The 22,100-nt window shown below is 44.2% G+C and overlaps 2 protein-coding genes across 2 annotated transcripts in view; both read left to right on the top strand.

Annotated features, from left to right (window-relative positions):
* Positions 1-73: 73 nt before the first annotated feature.
* Positions 74-18,511, top strand: slc19a3b (solute carrier family 19 member 3b; the record flags this gene model as incomplete). Its single annotated transcript, XM_084308905.1, has 8 exons — positions 74-223; positions 1,346-1,525; positions 2,951-3,116; positions 3,844-4,138; positions 4,879-5,030; positions 8,326-8,518; positions 17,048-17,189; positions 18,353-18,511. The coding sequence occupies 8 exons, from the start codon at positions 74-76 to the stop codon at positions 18,509-18,511; spliced, it is 1,437 nt and encodes a 478-aa protein (XP_084165031.1).
* A 1,466-nt stretch (positions 18,512-19,977) lies between these two features.
* slc19a3a (solute carrier family 19 member 3a) overlaps positions 19,978-22,100 on the top strand; it is a gene marked incomplete at its 5' end in the record, with an annotated part of 29,737 nt that continues 27,614 nt past the window's right edge. The window contains one exon of the mRNA XM_084324030.1: positions 19,978-20,124. Coding sequence (XP_084180156.1) covers positions 19,978-20,124 — 147 coding nt within the window. The remainder of the gene's footprint in view (positions 20,125-22,100) is intronic.

Genomic DNA, 22,100 nt, shown 5'->3' with positions numbered 1-22,100 from the left:
ATAGACAGCTGCACTCATGCAAGAGGCTCAAAACCAGAGACTGACCAAATAATTGTAATTTCTTAAGTAAACAATGGGTTGCTTGACAAAGTTGAAGTCCTGTGGATGGGTTTATCCCACAGCATTGCTCTCTCTTTACGGATTCTTTGCTAACTGCAGACCCGCAGAGCCCTTCAACACACCGTATCTGATTGGACCACACAAGAACATCTCAGAAGAAGTGGTAAGATGAACACAGACACTTCATTTTGAGTCCAAAGATCATTATATCACACGTACAATTCAGATACACACACACCACCACCAAAATCTCTCGTCACTCACTTGTATCATTTAGCTGACATACAAACACACTTAAAGAAATAATATGGCTTTTTTATTATTATAATATATATTTTGTATTAATCAATCAAGTTCTGGAGCGTGTACAGAGCAAATTGAGACCAACCAGCCCTTCAACATGGCACTCTATCTTCCGCTGCTCAGGCCTCAAATGGTCTGGTGCTGTGTCTGGTGTTGTGTCTCACCAGTGTGTCTCACCAGACCATTTGAGGCTAGAGCAGTGAAGATGAGTGCCGTGTTGAAGCGCCGGTGGTCTCAATTTGCTCCAAAGCTTGATGAATTCCTTAATAAAAGTTAAAAAAAAAAAAAAAAAAACACTTTGTCGCTTTAAATTATATTGTTTACACTGCCTTTTTATTCAATTTTAATTTTTACTTCCCCACTGTACTATAATTCTATGACCTGTATACCATTGTGTACCCCCCCCCCCCCATGCTGCTATGATGCCTGAATTTCACCAAGGGGATCAATAAAGGAATATCTTATCTTATCTAAAGGTAGAATATCTAATGTCGTCAAACAGCAACCTGACATGCAACCTTGGAGTTGGATTTTGTTTACATGTTGTTGCTCTGCTGTGTGGGTTGGAGTTGAGTGGGTATGAGGGGAGGGGTTCGTATCGCTGTCCACACCTCTGGCTCTGTCAGGAGAGGTCTTGAGAAATTCACACTATAATAAGTTACTAACTCTAACCCACATATATCGAACCAAAACGAAATAATTTAAACAAAGTGCAGTACCAAGTGGGGTTCTTTTGCCTAGAGGGCGCTGTTTGGTGGCATTACATATTCTACCTTTTTCAGACACATTAATTCTCTCTCTCTCTCTCTCTCTCTCTCTCTCTCTCTCTCTCTCTCTCTCTCTCTCTCTCTCTCTCTCTCTCTCTCTCTCTCTCTCTCTCTCTCTCTCTCTCTCGTGTGCATGTGTGTTACAGTACCATTTTATCTATGGGTATTCAGTGTTGGAACCAATCTGTCTTATTCAATTCCACTCACTCACTCAGGTGACTAACTACCTGTTCCCCATCTGGACGTACTCCTACCTCGCCATCCTGTTCCCCGTCTTCCTGCTCACTGACTTCCTGCGGTACAAGCCTATCATCGTGATACAGGGCATCTTCCTGATCATAAGCGCTGTCCTGCTGAGCTTCGCCCCGGGGCTGACTGCCATGGTCATCGTTCAGGTCCATTCAAAAACACACACAAAATACACAGTATTATACTGTATATATACATCACAGATCTTTGAACTGCTGCGGTCAGGCAAGCGATACCGGAGTCTCATTGCAAGCACAGAGAGACTCAGCAGGAGCTTCTATCCCCAGGCCATCAGGATGCTCAATGACAATCAATGAAAATAACACTATGTAACAAACCATCAAATACACTCACAGCACACACATCCACACCTACACACTCACTTTAATAAACAACTCACTGTAGCACCCACTTTAGACACTTTAACACACTTTATATTTATTGGTATATTGGTATATTTTTTTGTTGAGATTTGCACAACTCAACTCATACCTCATTGCACCTCACCACCACAAGGTGGCACCACAAGCTAAGTTGTACCTCATCACATTCCTGCATTGTACTGTGTATGGGAACTCAGTTACTTTCTCTACTCTGCACTGTATATTGTATATATGTATATTGAAAATTTTTGTTTTGTTTACACTTGTTTACGTACTTGACTTTCTATTCTATACTTATATTATACTTTTTATACTTATCCTTTTATATAGCACACTCTCAGGAGCAAAACTAAAAGGATTTCATATAAAAGTATTCTGTATTTCTATATGACAACTAATAAAGAAACTTGAAACTTGAACTTGATATGCTTAAAGCTACAATGTGTAAGATTTTCGATCACAGATATAAAAAAATAAAATAAAGTATATACTATATATTTTGCTCCAAAACATATGTTGGCCATATCATCAAGGAGAAGCTGCCTTTTTTCTCAGTCCTTGCCCCACAATGGTGGAATGAACTACCCACCCTAGTTAGGACAGCCGAAACCCGTCCAATCTTTCGCCGTCGACTAAAGACGCACTTCTTCAACCAATATCCAAAAAAAAAGATAATATATATATATATATTTTTTTTTTTTTTTTTTTTTTTTTTTTATCTAACCCTAACTAACCTTACTGTCATGCACTTGTCCTAATAAACTAGCCTACACTGTAGCACTCAACACTTTGATGAACATGGTTACTCAGCTGATAGAGCTGTTGTGCCCTTCCTGATGACTTGCCGTACAGAACTTGTAAGTCACTTTGGATAAAAGCGTCAGCTAAATGACTAAATGTAAATGTAAAATGGACTGACAGTCTAGCTACTGTGAGCAAGTTTCATTGACCAAGTGTAGCAGCAGTGCAGAGATATTTCATTCTGAAGTTTCACAGAGAGGCTCGCCTTTCTGACCAATCGGAAAAGGGAATTCCATTGGAAATAACACTTTCGGTGGTTGAATCTACGTGCTCCTCATTCAACACAGTCTGAGGAACATGTAGACTGACCACTAAATAACTACTAGATTCCATGCATATTCAAACGAGAATTCCCTAATAATTCTACTGCTACTGCGCTTCTTACAGATCACTTATGCTGTGGTGACATCCACAGAGGTTGCTTATTACTCCTACATCTACAGCGTGATACCAGCTGAGATGTACCAGCGGGCCACCGCCTACCTGCGCTGTGCCTCGTTGGCTGGGTACACGATCGGAGCCACCCTGGGACAGCTGCTCTTCTCCCTGGCAGGTAGATTCCTAATCTGAATCAATAAGAAATGTCAGAAGTAGGCTTGATAAAGAGTATTCCAGAAGTGGCACAGTGACACAGTGGTTAGCACTGCTGCCTCACAGCAAGAAGGTCCTGGGTTTGAACCCCAGCAGGGGGCATTTCTGTGTGGAGTTTGCATGTTCTCCCTGTGTTCGTGTGGGTTTCCTCTGGGTACTCCGGTTTCCTCCCACACCATAAAGACATGCATGTTAGGCAGGGACTACAGACAAAAACTAGCTCATTAGCTAATTCTGGCACATTTACATTGATGTACTGTAGAAACTGAAGATGTTGATTAATGTGCACTGTCCCTGGGTAAAAAAATAATAAAATAAAGTGATATTAGAGGCGACAGTGGCTCAGGAGGTAGAGCTGGCGTTTCGTAATCTGAAGGTTCCCGGTTGAATTCCGGCTCCTCTTGGCTACGTGTCGAAGTGTCCTTGAGCGAGACACTGGACCCCCTAACTGCTCCCGATGAGTAGGTTGGCACCTTGTATGGTCACCTCCGCCTTTGGTGTGTGAATGTGAGTGAATGTGAGGGATAAATTGTAAAGCGCTTTGGATAAAAGCTGCTATATAAATGGAGTCCATTTACCATTTGATGTGTGGGTGAATAATCTAAGGAACCATATTGCACCCATCAAAACTGGAACCAGTATTGATTAAAAAATCCCCCATTTTCAACCCTCTATTTCCTAACCGGCAGGGGTGGACTACTACTACCTCAACGTCATCACTCTGGGGCTAGTCATCGTGGCTTTCCTCCTCTCTCTCTGGCTGCCCATGCCCCAACAGGGGATGTTCTTCAGAGGGAAGGGGGCCGTGTCCACAGGCTCCCAGCCCCAGGGGGAGGGGGTGGGAGAGGGAGTGAAGGAGGACATGGCCAGCTCAGAGATGACGGACACGGAGGGGATCGGTGGAGGGGCCTGGTATAGCTGGGAGAACGTTAGCCATGCTGGCCGGCTCCTCTGGAGAAGCTTCACAGAGACCTATTCCTCCAGGCATCTGGCCTTTTAATTTGTTTGAATCGTTATTACAAAATATATATATTATTGAAATAATTTAAATACAGAATAGATGTGAATATGCACATAATTTTGTACTGGCCAGTGAGACAAGAAAAACGTATATAAAATGTGTAGTAATTGTAACAGGGTTGCTTGGTTGGTGGGATGGGTGGTTTCAACTAACATCTATGCACTTATATGATTGAAAAGTAAAGCACCAACGCTTCAACCCTCATCAGGTGAAACCCGCGTGTGAGCCTTAGGGCTTGAAACACTGTCAATAGACAGTGTGTTGGAACAATTGAATGATCTTAATCATATATATTATATACAGTTGAAACCATCAACCCACCACACCAGCCAACCATGTTGTAATATCAACCCTTTATCATCTTCAATTAAGATGTATCCAGTATTACTGATTTCATTTTCTCAGTAGTTTGGTTTTGTCTGTCTGTCTGTCTGTCTGTCTGTCTGTCTGTCTGTCTGTCTGTCTGTCTGTCTGTCTGTCTGTCTGTCTGTCTGTCTGTCTGTCTGTCTGTCTGTCTGTCTGTCTGTCTGTCTGTCTGTCTGTCTCTCTGTCTGTCTGTCTGTCTGTCTGTCTGTCTGTCTGTCTGTCTGTCTGTCTGTCTGTCTGTCTGTCTGTCTGTCTGTCAGTCTGCCTGTCTGCCAAAGTATCGGGTGTTGTGATGGTTATTTGTAATCATCAGTAATCATTATTGCTCATCCTCCAGGCATCTGATCTACTGGTCTATATGGTGGGCCCTTGCCACCGCCGGCTATGGGCAGGTCTTCAACTACGTCCAGCTAATGTGGGATCACATTGAACCATCAGACACCTCTTCTGTCTATAATGGAGGGGTAGAGGCTATCTGTACTCTAGTAGGTATGTGTTGTGTGTGTGTGTGTGTGTGTGTGTGTGTGTGTGTGTGTGTGTGTGTGTGTGTGTGTGTGTGTGTGTGTGTGTGTGTGTGTGTGTGTGTGTGTGTGTGTGTGTGTGTGTGTGTGTGTGTGTGTGTGTGTGTGTGTGTGTGTGTGTGTGTGTGTGACACAGAGAGAGAGATCAATTGTCACTCTGGGAGATGACAGGAAAGCGCAGCACAATCAGTTTAGATAGTACTCAGATAAAATGTTACAATGCCCAATAAAAGCCACCACGTCTGATTACAGATAGGCCTATGAAATGTTGTAATCACGAGAGAAAACGCTTCTTTCAGTCCTGTTTATACAGGGTTAACTGATTAAATGGATTATGTGTATTGATTAGGAGGAGGGAAAGTAGTTCCACAGTCCCATTGGCTCGGTCCAAATTGGCTCAGCCTGGACAGACGAGAAGATTTATTGTTTCAATTAAAAGAGATAGAGTTGAAGGGTAATGGCTTCTCTGATTATTGCTGATAGTTGGGTTGCAGGAGACGGGCCTAAGTGGCTGAACATGATGTATCGGCGCTGTGGGGAGGAGGACCACGTGCATGCGTGTGCATATACAGCCTCCTTTAACCCTTTCACTACCACACTACATAAGGTTAACCCTTTCACTAACACTACAGACGGTTAACCGGTAGTGAAAGTGTTAACATTCTGTAGTGTGGTAGTGAAAGGGTTAACCGTCTGTAGTGTGGTAGTGAAAGTGTTAACCTTCTGTAGTGTGGTAGTGAAAGGGTTAACCTTCTGTAGTGTGGTAGTGAAAGGGTTAACCCAGGGGTCGGCAACCTGCGGCTCCAAGGCCGCATGCGGCTCTTTAGCCAATCAGCTGCGGCTCCCTGGCCCAAAAAAAAAAAAGTAATTTTTTTTTAAATAAATTTTTAATTTTCTTTATTTTGGAGATCGATGTCATACTGTGACACTGAAATGAAAAAATATTTCATCAACTAAGATATTTAGTCAACAAAAGGCTTACCTGTATGCCTGATATGTTGTGCGAAATTTGCGAACAACGAAAAATTAACTTTTTATTTGATAGATTTTCCACAAATAAGGGAAGAACTCTAATAGAGCTGCATAGTTCAGGGTTTTATTTCAAAGTAGGTCTACAGATGCCAGTGTTTTTTCTCCTTTTCTGTGTTTTATTTCAAAGTAGGTCTACACATGGTAGTCTTTTTTCAAAGTGGACTACTTTTTATTTTATAAATGTTCCACAAATAAGGGAAGGACTCAAATATACCTGAATAGTTCAGGGTTTTATTTCAAAGTCGGTCTACAGACACCAGTGTTTTGTCTCCTCTTGTGTTTTATTTAAAAATAAGTCTACACAGCCAGTATTTTTTCTCCTCTTCATAAGAGTTTGAGGTTTTCCTTTGTTATAACAGGTAAAAACAGCAATAAAAAGTCAAAAAAAATCTTTTTGTTGCTTTATAATCCTGTTAATGCAACAAACTGTGTGCTATAAGTATAAAGTATAATAAATCGCAAATTACTTTGGGTATGCAATTGTCAGGCGTTTTATGCTAAATGTAGGGTAAGCTTGGGGATATAAAACGTTATACACTGTGTTATCTTCATTTTAAGGGTAAATAGGTTGTGCGGCTCCCTGAGCATTTTATTTTGTGGGACGGGGGAAAAGTGGCTCTTTTGATAGTAAAGGTTGCTGACCCCTGGGTTAACCCTTTGTCGTGTGGCAGTGAAATGGTTAACCGTCTGTAGTGTGGTAGTGACATGTTAACCTTCTGTAGTGTGGTAGTGAAAGGGTTAACCTTATGTAGTGTGGTAGTGAAAGGGTTAACCATTTGCCATGTGGCAGTGAAAGGGTTAACCGTCTGTAGTGTGGTAGTGCAAGTGTTAACCTTCTGTAGTGGTAGTGAACGGGTTAACCCTTTGTTGTGTGGCAGTGAACGGGTTAACCTTCCATAGTGTGGTAGTGAAAGGGTTAACCATTTGTCATGTGGCAGTGAAAGGGTTAACCGCATGTAGTGTGGTAGTGAAAGGGTTAATCAAATAGAAGCCGCATTCCACACTCTGCTTGTGTCCAGGGGACAGGGTTGTCAACATGGGAGCTAATGAGTGATCGTAGAAACACTCGTAGAACACAAGGAGGAGGCTCTGACACTCAGTCCTCTTTAGAACACAAGGAGGATGCTCTAACACTCAGTCCTCTTTAGAACACGAGGAGGAGGCTCTGACACTCAGTCCTCTTTAGAACATAAGGAGGATGCTCTGACACTCAGTCCTCTTTAGAACACAAGGAGGAGGGTCTGACACTCAGTCCTCTTTAGAACATAAGGAGGATGCTCTGACACTCAGTCTTTAGAACACAAGGAGGATGCTCTGACACTCAGTCCTCTTTAGAACACAAGGAGGAGGCTCTGACACTCAGTCCTCTTTAGAACATAAGGAGGATGCTCTGACACTCAGTCCTCTTTAGAACACAAGGAGGAGGCTCTGACACTCAGTCCTCTTTAGAACATAAGGAGGAGGCTCTGACACTCAGTCCTCTTTAGAACATAAGGAGGATGCTCTGACACTCAGTCTTTAGAACACAAGGAGGATGCTCTGACACTCAGTCCTCTTTAGAACACAAGGAGGAGGCTCTGACACTCAGTCCTCTTTAGAACACGAGGAGGATGCTCTGACACTCAGTCCTCTTTAGAACACAAGGAGGAGGCTCTGACACTCAGTCCTCTTTAGAACACAAGGAGGATGCTCTGGCACTCAGTCCTCTTTAGAACACAAGGAGGATGCTCTGACACTCAGTCCTCTTTAGAACACAAGGAGGATGCTCTGGCACTCAGTCCTCTTTAGAACACAAGGAGGATGCTCTGGCACTCAGTCCTCTTTAGAACACAAGGAGGAGGCTCTGACACTTAGTCCTCTTTAGAACACAAGGAGGAGGCTCTGACACTCAGTCCTCTTTAGAACACAAGGAGGAGGCTCTGACACTCAGTCCTCTTTAGAACACAAGGAGGATGCTCTGACACTCAGTCCTCTTTAGAACACAAGGAGGAGGCTCTGACACTCAGTCCTCTTTAGAACATAAGGAGGATGCTCTGACACTCAGTCTTTAGAACACAAGGAGGATGCTCTGACACTCAGTCCTCTTTAGAACACAAGGAGGATGCTCTGACACACACTCAGTCCTCTTTAGAACACAAGGAGGATGCTCTGACACACACTCAGTCCTCTTTAGAACACAAGGAGGATGCTCTGGCACACACCGAGTCCTCTTTTGTCTTTTCCCGGGCCAGGTGCTGCAGCAGCCTTCTGCGTGGGCCACGTCAAGGTGACCTGGGACGTGTGGGGGGAGCTGGCTCTGGGCCTGTTCTCAGCCGTGGGGGCAGGGGCTGTGTTCCTGATGGCCCTCACCGGCAGCATATGGGCCAGCTACGCCGGATATGTCATATTCAAAGCCTCCTACATGCTCCTCATCACCATCACAACGTAGGTTCAGAACAAGACCATGTGTGTTCTCGGGGAGCGTGTACTCTCTCTGGGCATGCCACTCTCCGTGCATGTCAAGGAAACTATAAAATAAGGAAGGGTCATCACGTCACAATACCAGGGTGCCAGACTTTGGTGCCAGTTCTATTCAAGTATCAAGTTTAGTTTTATTTGTCTCATATAAAGTATATGTACATTACAGTTCTGTATGAGCCCCCTGAGAATGTGCTTCATACAGTAAAAAAGTTAAAAGAATAAAGTCCAAACACTATACAAAATATACAATATACACATAACTAAAGTACAAAATGCAAACAATGAGGTACAAAATGCAAAGTTTTTTTAAATGCAAAAATGAGGTATGGATGTAGTGCAAATCCTTTTGTAATAAATAGATTAAAATGTGGTGTAGTGTTAACAAGTGTTACGCCTGTATTAAAAAAATATATATATTAGGGCTGTCAGTTTATCGCGTTAATTAGATTAATTAATTACACAGCAAATTATCGCGTTATGAAAATTAACTCAAAATGTATTATAAAAAAAAATATATATATATATATATGTTTTTTTTTTTTTTTTTTAATCTCATTCATTCGATAAGAACGTAGAATAAACATTTACAGACAATTTCTTTTTTAAATGGTCCATTTGCATGGTCTTGGTATCTGATTCTAGGGACATCTATGGATCTCAGGGAATGTATTCCCAGTGTTAGAAATACTGTGTATATGTTACTAGGCTTGAGTAAATTGTAATGAACCAAATGAGAATATCAATTCAATTAAAAAAATAAATTCTTTTTTTTATCTTTGACTGTGAATAACACCATGCTAAAATTGACCAGACCTGAAAAATCTAAGCAAATGAATAAATGGAAGATGATTAAATAGAAGGTTTTGTAGATACAGTACTGAATTCTGCCATCCGGACACATGCAATTTGAAATATGATTATAGAATATAGAATATCAGGCCTAAAATGGTTATGTGATTAAAATGCGATTAATTCGATTAATTAATTACAAATCCTGTAATTAATTATGGTTTATCTTTTTTTATTGGAAGAATTTATGCAGATTTATACATTTCAGTTATTCAAATTATACAACTTCCATTTCCTTCCCCATTCCTATCCCCTAATCTCACCCCATCCCACCCAGTGAGGGCGACGACAAACATACATGTAAAATAAAAAATAAAAATAAAAGAAAATTTTAATAATTAAAAATAAATACAGATGTGACAGACAAAACTACGCAAAAAGAAATGAAGTAAATTTTAAAGAAAACAAGAAAAAATATACATAGGAAAGACAGTAATAATAATATATAATATAAGTAATACTCTCCATTTTAGTAGTGTAATTTCCAGATGGTAAAACAAATAAAATGGAAAGTAAATTTAACACCCTTAGCAGACCACCACAATGCCATCTATTATGGGCTAGCAGTGTCAGGAAGGTAGATGGAAGAAGGAGGGGGGTCATGGGGTCCAAAGTTTGGAAGGAGTCATATGGGTTTTGAAATGAGATAGGAAGGGCTGCCATGTTTTGTGGAAGGTATCTGTGTGGCCTTGTGTTGTAAATCTGATTTTCTCTATAGGTATAAGAGACATAACCTTAGGTTATGACTATAACCAAGTTCTGTTAATTAGGGGTGACGCTTGGCATCACTCTGCACTATCTCGCGTACATGCACGCGCACTGAATAAATTCCACAAATGTACCTTTAATACCAGTATTAGTCTGACCACACCCCTCATCAGCTTACCTTCATAAGCAGGTGTGTGGTCACCTGCTCTCCTCCTTCCCAAGCTTTCACCACAAGGTGAGGTCAAGGGCTGCAGCGGCCGTCGGATGCCAAGCGTCACCCCTAATTAACAGAACTTGGTTATAGTCATAACCTAACGTTCTGTTCCATTAGGGGCTCTGCTTGGCATCACTCTGCACAAAGGGAGGCCAAGCGGAGCCACTGGCCGACAAATACACCCAGCTGAAGGCCCCCCACAACCAACAGAACAGGGAGGGCCGAGCCCCCCCGACCCCCCCTAATGGAGGGCACCCTCCCTATTAGAGGTTTACCGAGAGGGCGACGGACCCGACCGCGCGAAGAGGCACTCAAGCAACTCAACGCACAGGGTGAGCAGACCGTGGCTTGACCCCACGACTACACCCACGCACAACCCGCATGCCACCCGGGAACGAACGTAGGGAACAACCTCGTTACTGCCCCCAGAATCACGGGATCAAGGGCAAACCCAACCCCGTGGCAAGGCCGTAGCAGCGGAGCGCGAAGGAAGACCCAGACCCACCAAAAGGACTGGACTCCCTGGAATGGGGGCCCGGAGAAGTCCATGATGCCAGCATCAAGACCCCACCAGGTGGGCACCTAGTGACCCCGCCCCCCACATCGCCAGCGTATTCGGACAAAGGCCCCTCAGCCGAGCGGGCCCTGTCCTCCCCAACAGTACACCGCCTGGCACACAGGCCCTGCAACAGGCAGACAGCATGGTCGTAACACACAAGAGTTAACCAACGGAAGCAGGCAGTGCACCGGGAAAAAAGACCAGGCAACAGGCTGTCAACCCAAGCCTGGAGACTGCGGACGAGACAGGCGCCAGAAAGGACAGCTGAACACAGCCGCCCCGGCGGAAGGGGCGTATGCTGGCGTTGTCGCATAACCAAGCCTCCACAGAGAAGGCTGATACGATCGGCAGACGTCATGAACGTGCAGGGGCACCCTCAACCGGAGAAACCGGGAGTTGACACTGCAGCAACACACCAGAGAACCAACCACCCAGGCATTACCCTATGCAATGGTTGGTCCCATAACCCCTCAGGAAAGAAACCCCAAAACACACCTGCGGCACTGCCGCAGCCCGCGTTCCGGTTCCCAACAGGGCTATCCCGGGCCTACGGGTCAACGAGACAGTACCCCGGACCGGGCCCGGTGATACGGGGAGCACAGGGTCCCCCGAGGAGGCAAAAACCACCCCAACAGGCCCCTCTTCGCCAAACGCAAGAGAAGAGCGTAAAAAATGGAAGACCAGCCCCAGCACCCCGCACTTGGTATTCCCAGGAGGTCACCCAACCAAGTACCAACCAAGACCAACCTGCACAGCGGCCGAGATCCGACGAGAACGGGCGCGTACAGGTTGGCACGGCCGCAAGCCATTACGACAGTGCAGAATACAAAGTACCCAACAAGGGTTCCATAACGCTCAACCCTGTGACACCCGGACCGACCTAGCATTTTTTCCCCCTGAAAAACGCCCAAGTCCCTCAGGGTACCAGAACAGCAGATCTGCATCCCCGGCGGACAACGGGTGTAACTGATCCGGACCAGCGCGACCAGAACCAGTCCCGTGCCCTAACCACGCCGACCTGCCAACCCCAGGAGAAGGGGCAGATATGCACGTTGATCCTAAAACATAAAAAGAAGGCGCCACCCAGACGTTTCGGTACGAACCGCGCCCGGCGGCCCACCCCCAGGGCGTGAGACCCTTCCCCATATGTCCAGACCCATTCCGTTATCATCCCCTGACATGAACGGGAACCCATCGACAACCACACAGGGTGTCGGAAGAGGAAAAACCCCCATCCCAATTGCTTCATAAAAACGCTGTTTTATCCCCAAGCAATCAAGGCGCGCCAGTCAGCCAATGTCCAACAGAACATCCTGAGCTAGCACTATGTGTGCGTTTTGACATACCCACATCAACAATAGGTCATTTAGACCACCTTATTGAATCCCCAAGACGCCCAGGGGAACGACAAGAGGGGCGAGATGCAATCAACTCCATGAATGAATGAATGAAAAACTTTACCCAACAGATTGCAGAAAGGGTACAACCCAGTACGGCAATACACACAATTGGTTAAGGGGGGGCAGACCTGAGAAAGACGTTAGTCTTGTTTCCATCAGGGACCCTCATTTCCAATCCATATAGACACATCCAACTCTTTATAACAATAAAGAAAAAGCATCACCCGTATGACCCAACTGCACAGCTGGGAGTAAAAAACCTGTTTTCACATGATTTTAATCCAGTCACCCTTTTTAATCAGAGTGTAAGACCAGACCCTCCCAGAAACACCTTCCCACATGAGTTCATAGTCATGAAAAAGATATGCCAACTGTGAGTCACGTGACCAACCGACTCAAGTTTACACATAAATCGGGCGCAGCAGAACTGTGAGCCCTACGCCCTAACTCGACACCTTTAAGACACCTCAACTCATGGAAGGCGTCGCCATAGCAACACCGCTACAACGGGCGGGGAAACCTGCCGGCTCCTGTCATGTAATAGGAGTCTGTAGAATAACCCTCCCCCCCACCCCCGCCAAGACGTCCCACCGGCTTGGCCCTGACTGGCTCAGCAGAAGAGATCAAAAATCCCCTAAACCAAACAAGTGGGAAAAGGAGGGGTTTATTCGACACCCCCTCCCGAAAAAACACCCTTCATCCCTACACACAGAAAAACAACCGTAGCCATCTTGAAAACCTCCGGTAGAAAGCAATGCATAGCATAAGCTAATACAATGCCCGCTACAATGCCCGCTATATAAATCCAATCCATTATTATTATTATTACCCACAAATGTGTACAGGATTTTACAACAAAACACAAGTCGCCTGTGTGTGAATCCTACCCCCGTTGACTATGTCGTACATAGGAAGAAGAAAAAAACCGCTGATCGAGAGTAAACGGCTAGGCCGTGAAATGTGTGTGTACGAGTATTACTGCAACTAAACAACACAGCATTGTGAGACACATATACTTAGTTCAAGCAATGGAATAACACCAGTTTCTACCTGCATGTGGAGCATCAATCTAATAGAACCTATTACTGAGTGTACGTTGCAGACCTTGCTTAACCTCGTAACACAACACGACTCATCACACAACGTAAAAGGGCAGATTCATATATACACAACCCCACCATATGAATTGTTTGAAGAAACACACAGTTTGTTCGGCCAAAACACAGTCCCCCTTATATCGGGGAACTTCTTTTTATTAAACTAAAAAGTGTTCTAAGGCACAAAATCATAGAGGGGCCGGGGAGGGTGTAGAGGAGAGGGGACACAGAGGGGAAAAGTCACTTAACGGCGTCTGCCACCTCGCGCCGCTCGAGTCTTGCCACCCCGAGGAGCCCCGGAGGGACGGTAGGTTACAGTCTGCTGGACACGATGTTCCCTACCGTCTCCTCCGGTCGTGGATGGGCCGGCGGTGGCAGAAGCGCCGTTTCGTCCCCTGGCCCTCTTGGCAGGGCCAGCGGCGGAGGCAGTGGTAGCGGCGACGGAGACAGCTCGACGTCGCGGAAGCCTTCTGACTCCACCGGCAAGGACGGGAGGCGGAAAATGGGGTTGGAGAATGGACCTCTCCTCTGCCATCTCTCTGCATGTTGAGGTCATCAACCGCAGGGCCTTCCCGAATAGGCCAGCGTCGGAGAGGGCGGCCGTCAGAAGAGGAGCTCTCTTCTTCTCTGGCACACGGGCCTGCTCCAGCCAAAGGTGACGCTGGCCCAGGGTGGCCAGGGCGCGCACTTTCCCCATGGCTATGGCCAGCACCTGGGAAAGGTGCAGGACAGCTCCCGCAGCCTGGGTGATCTGATCGCATTTCACCTCGTTCAGATCCGTGTCGCCCGTCATTATCCCCGATACAAATCTAGCCAGGTGGGCGATGTTAGACGCCGCAGCTAGCGATTGTGTACCAGCGATGAATGACTGGTCACCCCAATCGCCTAGCCGATTTCCCCTGGAGGACCGGCTTGCATAGGGGTTCCCACACCATATACCCGGACAGAGGAGCGCGGCCATCGGACTGTCAAGCCGAGGCACGCCCTCCCCCATACCTTTGACTAACCCCGACACCCGCGTAACTGGTACGTAGGCGGGAGTTAGTCCCATGATGTTGGACACCGCCTGACCCCGACGAACATAGGCCCCCATCGATGGGAAAAATGGGTAGACAACGTCCACCCCTCTCACTGGGGGACGTTGCCAGGGATGGCCTATGAGGTCATCAGGGACAGGTGCAGGCAATGGCAGCGGGAGCGGCACGCCGTTTGCGGCGGCGGCTACCGCCATGAGCTCGGGAAACAAGGCCCGCAGTTCCCCCTGCGAACCTTCCTCCACCGACCCCGCATCCCTCACATGCAGCAGGCTGCGACTGGTCAAGGAGCCACAGTCTGATGTGGCCGACAGTAGGGCATCCTGCTGATGAGGCCAAGGTGGTTCCTCGACATCCTCGAACAGGGCGCCCCATGGAGCCATTTCCCCCCCCTCCGGGGTCTCCTGAGGAGGGATACTCTCCTCCACGGGGCCATCATACAAAAATCCGTCCGCCTCGTCCATGAAGTCCTCAGTCTCCATTGGAAATCCAGAGCCGGACGCATCTTCGCTGGTCTCCAGCAGTTCCCCAAACCCAGGCCGTTCACGCCTGCACGCTACCATCTTGCGACGTGAACGGGCAGACGCGAAAAGTTTGCGTCGCAAATCCTCTGGCTCCAAGACAACCCCCCGTTCACCAACGGGTGATTCCCCGGAACCAGAGGAACCAGAGTCGAGATCAGGCCATCGCCGGAGCGACGGCACCGACTCCTCGGCTCTTCGGTGAGGCAAACTATCCACCGGCAGCCTCCCGGGCTGGGTCGGCAACCACGAAGTGGCAACAGCCCAGCACCAAGGCGCACGACGGAGGCGGGAATGGAGAACCGCTGGTGAAGAGTAGGTCTAGCGGGTCTACTCTCCGCGGAATACATTATGACCCAACTTTTTCTTGTACAACAGATGTGAGAGAAGAAAAAATTAAGCACAATGTAAACTCGTCACAACTCTTTTCAACTAACAACACGTCAAGTGGGGTACTACCAGGCACTTCCTTGTGGTGAAAGCGAGAAGGAGGAGAGCAGGTGACCACACACCTGCTTATGAAGGTAAGCTGATGAGGGGTGTGGTCAGACTAATACTGGTATTAAAGGTACATTTGTGGAATTTATTCAGTGCGCGTGCACGTACGCGAGATAGTGCAGAGTGATGCCAAGCAGAGCCCCTAATGGAACAGAACATCCCTCATCCAGTGTAAGTGTGAAGGGGGAGTGGCTGCCTTCCAGTTGAATAAGATGAGGTGTCTGGCAATGAGTGAGGCAAAGGCCATGGCATTGGATTGCCCAATAGATATTGCAGCGTTCTCCGGTGTCAGACCAAATAATGCAATAAGAGGGCATGGGTCAACATACATAAAAAATATGTCTGAATAAGATTTAAAAATGGAAGTCCAGAAAGGGGCCAGTGCTGGACAATGCCAAAACATATGAATAAGTGAGCCAGGGGCTTGGTGGCACCGGTCGCATGTGGGATCCATGCCAGAGTTTATCTTCGCAAGTCTAGTCTTTGACCAATATAGACGGTGGAGGAGCTTGAACTGTATCAGTGAATGGCGGGTACATATTGAAGAAGAGTGTATTCGGGCAAGAGCATTTTCCCATTCTTTGTCTGTAAATTGATGATTTAGATCAGACTCCCAGTTTTGTCTTATAGCCAGTACTGAAGAGGGTAGGGATAGGGATATGATGTTATATAGTTTAGATATTGAGCCTTTGATTGCAACCTTCACCTCCAAGATGCGGTCGGTCACAGTTTTTGGAGGTATATGGGGGAACTGAGCAAATTTGTTCTTAACAAAATCACATCTGTAGATATCTGAAAAAATTTGTTTTTGGTAAGTTAAACTTTAGGGACAATTGTGTGAAAGACATAAATCCTGTAATTAATTAGATACAATTTTTTAATCGCCTGACAGCACTAAAAAATATACAAGCTATCTGAGGAAATGTACATCAACCAATATATCAAACATTAGCTACTGTAGTTAACAGTGCAACACATTGCAGATGATTCTAACATCTGAAGTAATAACCTTTAAATGACAAGGAGATGGTGATCCCAATGTCGGCCGAAACTGAAAGTTTCCACACTTGGCACTAATGTGCGTTCATGCATTACAGTGAAGTGATGACCCTTCCTTCTTTTATAGTTTGCTTGGTGCATGCCCACAGCTGTGGCCACGCTGCAAGTACCACCCGCACCCCACACCCCATGTAAACCCTGCATCATAGAGCAGGATCTTCCATGATGGCTACTGGTTCTAACTGGTTACCGACCTCCCTTCTCACTACTGTGTTTTGATAAATGTTACACTGGTTTATGTACCTGGCACTCTGTTGTGTTGTGTCTTCTGCTGTCTGTTTGTGTTCATGTTGATGATGATTATTTTTAGTAGCCAAAGGCAAATTTACAGATTTGGACAATGATGTTTTCTAGTCTAATCTAAAGATGGTCTCAGAGCAGCGATACAAATATTAAGATGCATTTTTACTTTTGGGCTCTGGAAAGATATCAAACGATACTGTATCTGCTATACGGGCTATGTGCGATGGGCTATATTCATACTATGCTCATTTGTAACATATTTTGTTCAATGCAACTCCCTGTAGTCTGAAACAAGATGTTGTCTTTTCCAGATTCCAGATTGCAGCCAACCTCTCCATGGAGTGCTATGCTTTGACATTTGGAATCAACACTTTTGTTGCCCTCTCACTGCAGACCGTTTTGACAGCCATCTTCATTGATGAAAGTGCACTAGGGCTAGACATTGTTACACAGGTATGTCTACATGCAGTACATGCTAAGGTAGGGGGAGGGGGGTATACTGAAATAGGGCTGAGCAATAATATACCAATATCTATATTTTCACCAGGGGTCCTTGAAGGGGTTTCCGGGGTCCCCAGGAAAAAATTGGGAATCGTTTATTAATATTAATAATAATAATATCTTGGATTTATATAGTGCCTTTCATGAAACACAAATACACTTTACAAAAAAAGATACATAAAACATGAGCATGAATAATAATAACAATAAAGGACAGGGAGACAACTATCCAAGGACGTGGCGGAGAGGATCTCAGCCGGGGGAGAGTTCCAGAGGGTGGGGGGGGGGAGTTCCAGAGGGTGGGGGCCGGGGAGAGTTCCAGAGGGTGGGGGCCGCCAAATAAAGGCTCTATCCTCAAAAGTTTGTAGACGGTGTGAGGGATGGAGAGCAGATCCGTGTCTGAGGATCGCAGCCTCATTTATTTCATGTATGCAGTTGACAAGGGACTGACTACTGTTGTATTCACTAAAAGTCAGCCCAATATATATATAGCTGTTTTTATATATATATATATATATATATATATATATATATATATATATATATATATATATATATATAGCTGTTTTTATATATATATATATATATATATATATATATATATATATATATATATATATATATATATATATATATATATATATATATATATATATATATATATATATATATATATATATATATATATATATATATATATATATATATATATATATATAAAAAAAACAGCTATAGAATTTCTGGACTTAATCATCAACCAAAATCTTCTCTTGCATCAATTTGGGAGTCCTTGACACGAAAAAGGTTGAAAACCACTGGTATAGATATAGATCTCCTACCTATTTAATAGTGAGCAGTAAGTTTAAAAATATATATATACTGTATATATGGTCTTTTGACTTGGTTGATCTGTATGCCATTTACTGAATTTCAAATTGTGCCAACAGTCAAATATCCAAATGTGAAGGCAAAGAGTGACACTTGGTGGTAGACAGTGATATCTGCACATAGACAAAGTACAGTAGTTGATCTTGGTCAATCTCATCCATGTAAAACCAGACGATGAAGCAAGTTACAGAGGGTGGGTGACTGAAAGCATATCTGTCTTCCTGTAGTTCATCGTCTATGGCAGCTACTATGGGAGCATTTCTGTGCTGTTCCTGATTCGAGGCACGTACACAGCCTGCTCACAGCACCGCTGCCCTGAGCAGAGAGACACCAAGGATCAGACACAGGAGCCCGATGGAGAGGTGCTTTCTTCTGAACACTTCTGACCACGGAGAGACCAACCATTATGGGGCTTACTGCCCCGCCCCCACCTTAGGAGACTAGAGCAGAGTGAGATGTGGAGGTTTTGATAAAATGTGACACATTTATTTTGTCCCATAGAAACCAAGGCAAATATTGGACCTTCTCTGACAAGCTGAACATTCTGGCACTAAATCGAAGTTTTTCTGACTTGTACATGTAGATCCAAGGGCTGTCCCCTCTTGTTGATTAAAGGAGCTGTAAGTGGTATTATCTACATTCCAACAGCCATCACTTGGTCAGTAACATGCATCTCCCAGTCCCTCCACTCTGCAGTAAACACAAAATACATGTTCTGGTATCCCTTCCCACTTTATCCAATCAGGAGAGAGAACCCTAGATACTGTATGTGTCCTTATTTCAAGAAATCTTGCCAAGCCAAATTTACTGTCCAACAATTTTTGCAGTGTGGAGTTTAAGTTTATTTGGATCTCCATTAGCCACAGCAGTGCTTCCTGTTCTCTCTCCTGATTGGATAAAGTGGAAACGGGATACCAGAGAAATGATGGGCATTACATTTGAAGAGGTCCTACTATATGATTGTACAGTATGTGGGAAACACAATCTTAGAGCTTTGCCAATTAAATCAACAAATCCTATGATTATTAGTCTAAGAACTAAGCATGTCTTTAGTGGAGGACAGCCCTGGCCTAGCAGATCCAGAGGAAAACAGTGTGTGTAAGTCCCACCCATTTAGGACATTCATACACTGGGCAGTATCTATAGATAATAGAGATGGACAACATTGCCTTTCGGCAGGGTCGGGGACTAACTTTGCCTGGATTCAGCCGCTAAGTCGATAGCCCTGCCTAATTGGAATTATTTAATGAAGTGAAACAAAATGCAAGTCTGAGTATCAGGTACTGTAAATGGGGAAACAAGCAGGATGAAATCAATCAATGCTAAATACATAATAGTGGCTGTAAAGAAAGAGTCCAAGCTACTGATTGTAAAAGTTACCTGTGTGATATAGTGGGGGCTTTAGAGACTGAGGGGGCCAAGGAGTTTTTATGCATCGTGTCTCCAACTGAAAATTGGAAAGCCTAGGTGCGTCATATTCATGTACAGGTATCATATCACGATACAAAATGTGGGAAAATAAAACAAATTGAAACACACATACTACTGTTGAAGTCTCAGCTGAAGTCTCCAGCTGATTAATAAGACTGTTAAAGATTAAGTGACTGAGGAATTCCCGTATGAACCTTGGTTATATTTTTATGACCTGCGAGGCTAAGGGTGCCCTTTGAGCAGGTTGTTGATTGACAGACTTGAGACTGAGATTATCATTACCCTCAGGTGGGGTTGCATAGGTAGGACACAGCAAAATAAACAAACAGCGACACACAAAGGAACCACCATTCACGAGCCCGACATAGGTGGAGCACCTTCACCACATGTCCAGTGGCTATAGAGCTACAGCCGCGTGGCTATGGAGGCGCTGAAGAGGTGGAGGTCAGGGTGGGGATATCCCACCGCTCTGCTGTGCGTCTATGGGTTCTTCAGCACCGTCAAGCCCCTGGAGCCTTTCCTCTTCCTGTACATGACCGGAGCAGACAAAAACCTGACCACTGAACAGGTACAACAGTGCAGAAGGCAAGGCTCTAACTCAATTCTGATTTATTGTCGAGATTATTATTATAATTTTTTTATGTGGCCAATATGATATTCCAGTGTGAACTGGTCATGCTCCTGAACTGACCCGCATACACATAATTATGAACAATAATGATGACACTGAAGTCACAATTTATGGTTTAATTATTACGTTGAATGCAGTAGAGCTAACAAATCAGACCTGTATCTGATTTAGGACCACGTATGAAAGTAGACCAAATTCGAATTGAGAAGATCAGATTCAATGTGATTTGTGCTGTTCACACTGTTGTGCAAAAACAGATCGGAGTCATATGAGCAAAATAACTGATTTGGGCCACTTTTGCCTGCAGTCTGAACGTACTGTAGTCTGGTACAAACCGTATGAAGGAGAAATGTATCTGTACAACAAATTAAGTTCTGGCTTAACAAAAGGCATCTCTGATACCAATGTTTTATTTGAGTTTCTCTGGTCCGTTTTGCAGCATCTACACATGTTTGGTGAATATACCATAAAAAGACATACATAATACTAGATAAGATATATAATACTCCTGCCATTGCCCTTGACCAAGGTACTGGCATTACAACTGGAGAGTTGGTCCCCGGGCGCCGCACTGCTCCTAAATAGTTAGGATGGGTCAAAATGCAGAAATGCTAAATGCAGAAAACTTCCCCAATGGGATTAATAAAGGTTCAATTTAACTTAAAAATGTTTACTTATACAACACCTTTTTTCATTTTCATTGCACATAATCTCACACATATCCATCCAAGGCCATAAACTGTTTTGCGCATTCATTTAGTTTGACAGTTGTCATCAGAAGATACTGAATCCTTGTGTTGTGTTAATTACAGCTCAATGAAATGATGTAGAAGAAATAATTGCAGTCCCTATTGCAATCCTTATTTAATTTTTTTAATCTACATAATTTCATTGAGCTGCAATTAAAGGTGCACTATGTAGCTTTGTGAGAGTTCAGAGAAGTGAATAATGTCCAAGGTATATTTTCGCAACTGAATAAACAAACTGTCCTCAGAGGAAAATATAATCTCTGGAACACTGTTTGAAGCTAGAAAGGTACCTGAAAAGTGCCTAAACATTATTTAGTTTTAATTTATGAATTACAGTAAATGTATTTTGCAGGCTGTGCAAACAAACTGCGTAGTGCCCCTTTAACACGACACAATAATTCAGTGTCCTCTGATGACATCATGGGAGGAGATATTCAAACTCATTAACTCTCAATAACTGTCAAACGGTTAACAGTCTGTAGTGTGGTAGTGAAAAGGTTAGCCACCTTCTATAGTGTGGTAGTGAAAGCCTTCTCATATATTTGTATAATGTAGCCTCTGGTGTTTCCACTCTCAAAGAGCACCTACGGGTGGCTGCAATTAGAAACTGGCCCCTGTAAATGTCAAAATTCCCCCCACTCCCCCCCACCCCCTCCAATGTACAGTTTCTTCCCCTTCAGATAAAATTTATTTTATGATGTTCTCTCTTTCTTACACAGTACCGTATATTTGTATGTCATAATGTCTTGATGAAATGAAAATGGAGGACCTTATATAAACAAGACGAAAGTATTTTTCTGGTCTTCATCCTCTTAGCAGTTGTTTGTATTGAGCTGCAATGTATTGTAACTAGGGATGTCCGATATTATCGGCCGATAATATCGGCCGATATATCACATTAAAATGTGATATCGGAAAATATCGGTATCGGTTTTCAAAAAAATAAATAATATATATTTTTTACATTTCTATAACCTTTATTTACCCAGGCAAGAAAGTAAGAACAAATTCAGATTTTATTTATTGTCAAAAGTATGCATAATGTTGTGTTAATTCCACAACAAGAGATATGTAATGTTAATGACCTGAAATTATTCCATTTTTGGGGGGGGGGGGGGGGGGGGCCTGCATATATCGGTATCGGTTGATATCGGTATCGGAAAT

This window comes from Notolepis coatsorum (genome assembly GCF_963971535.1).
Source record: "Notolepis coatsorum genome assembly, chromosome: 1".
NCBI lineage: Eukaryota > Metazoa > Chordata > Actinopteri > Aulopiformes > Paralepididae > Notolepis > Notolepis coatsorum.
This window is presented reverse-complemented; position numbering and strand designations above follow the sequence as displayed.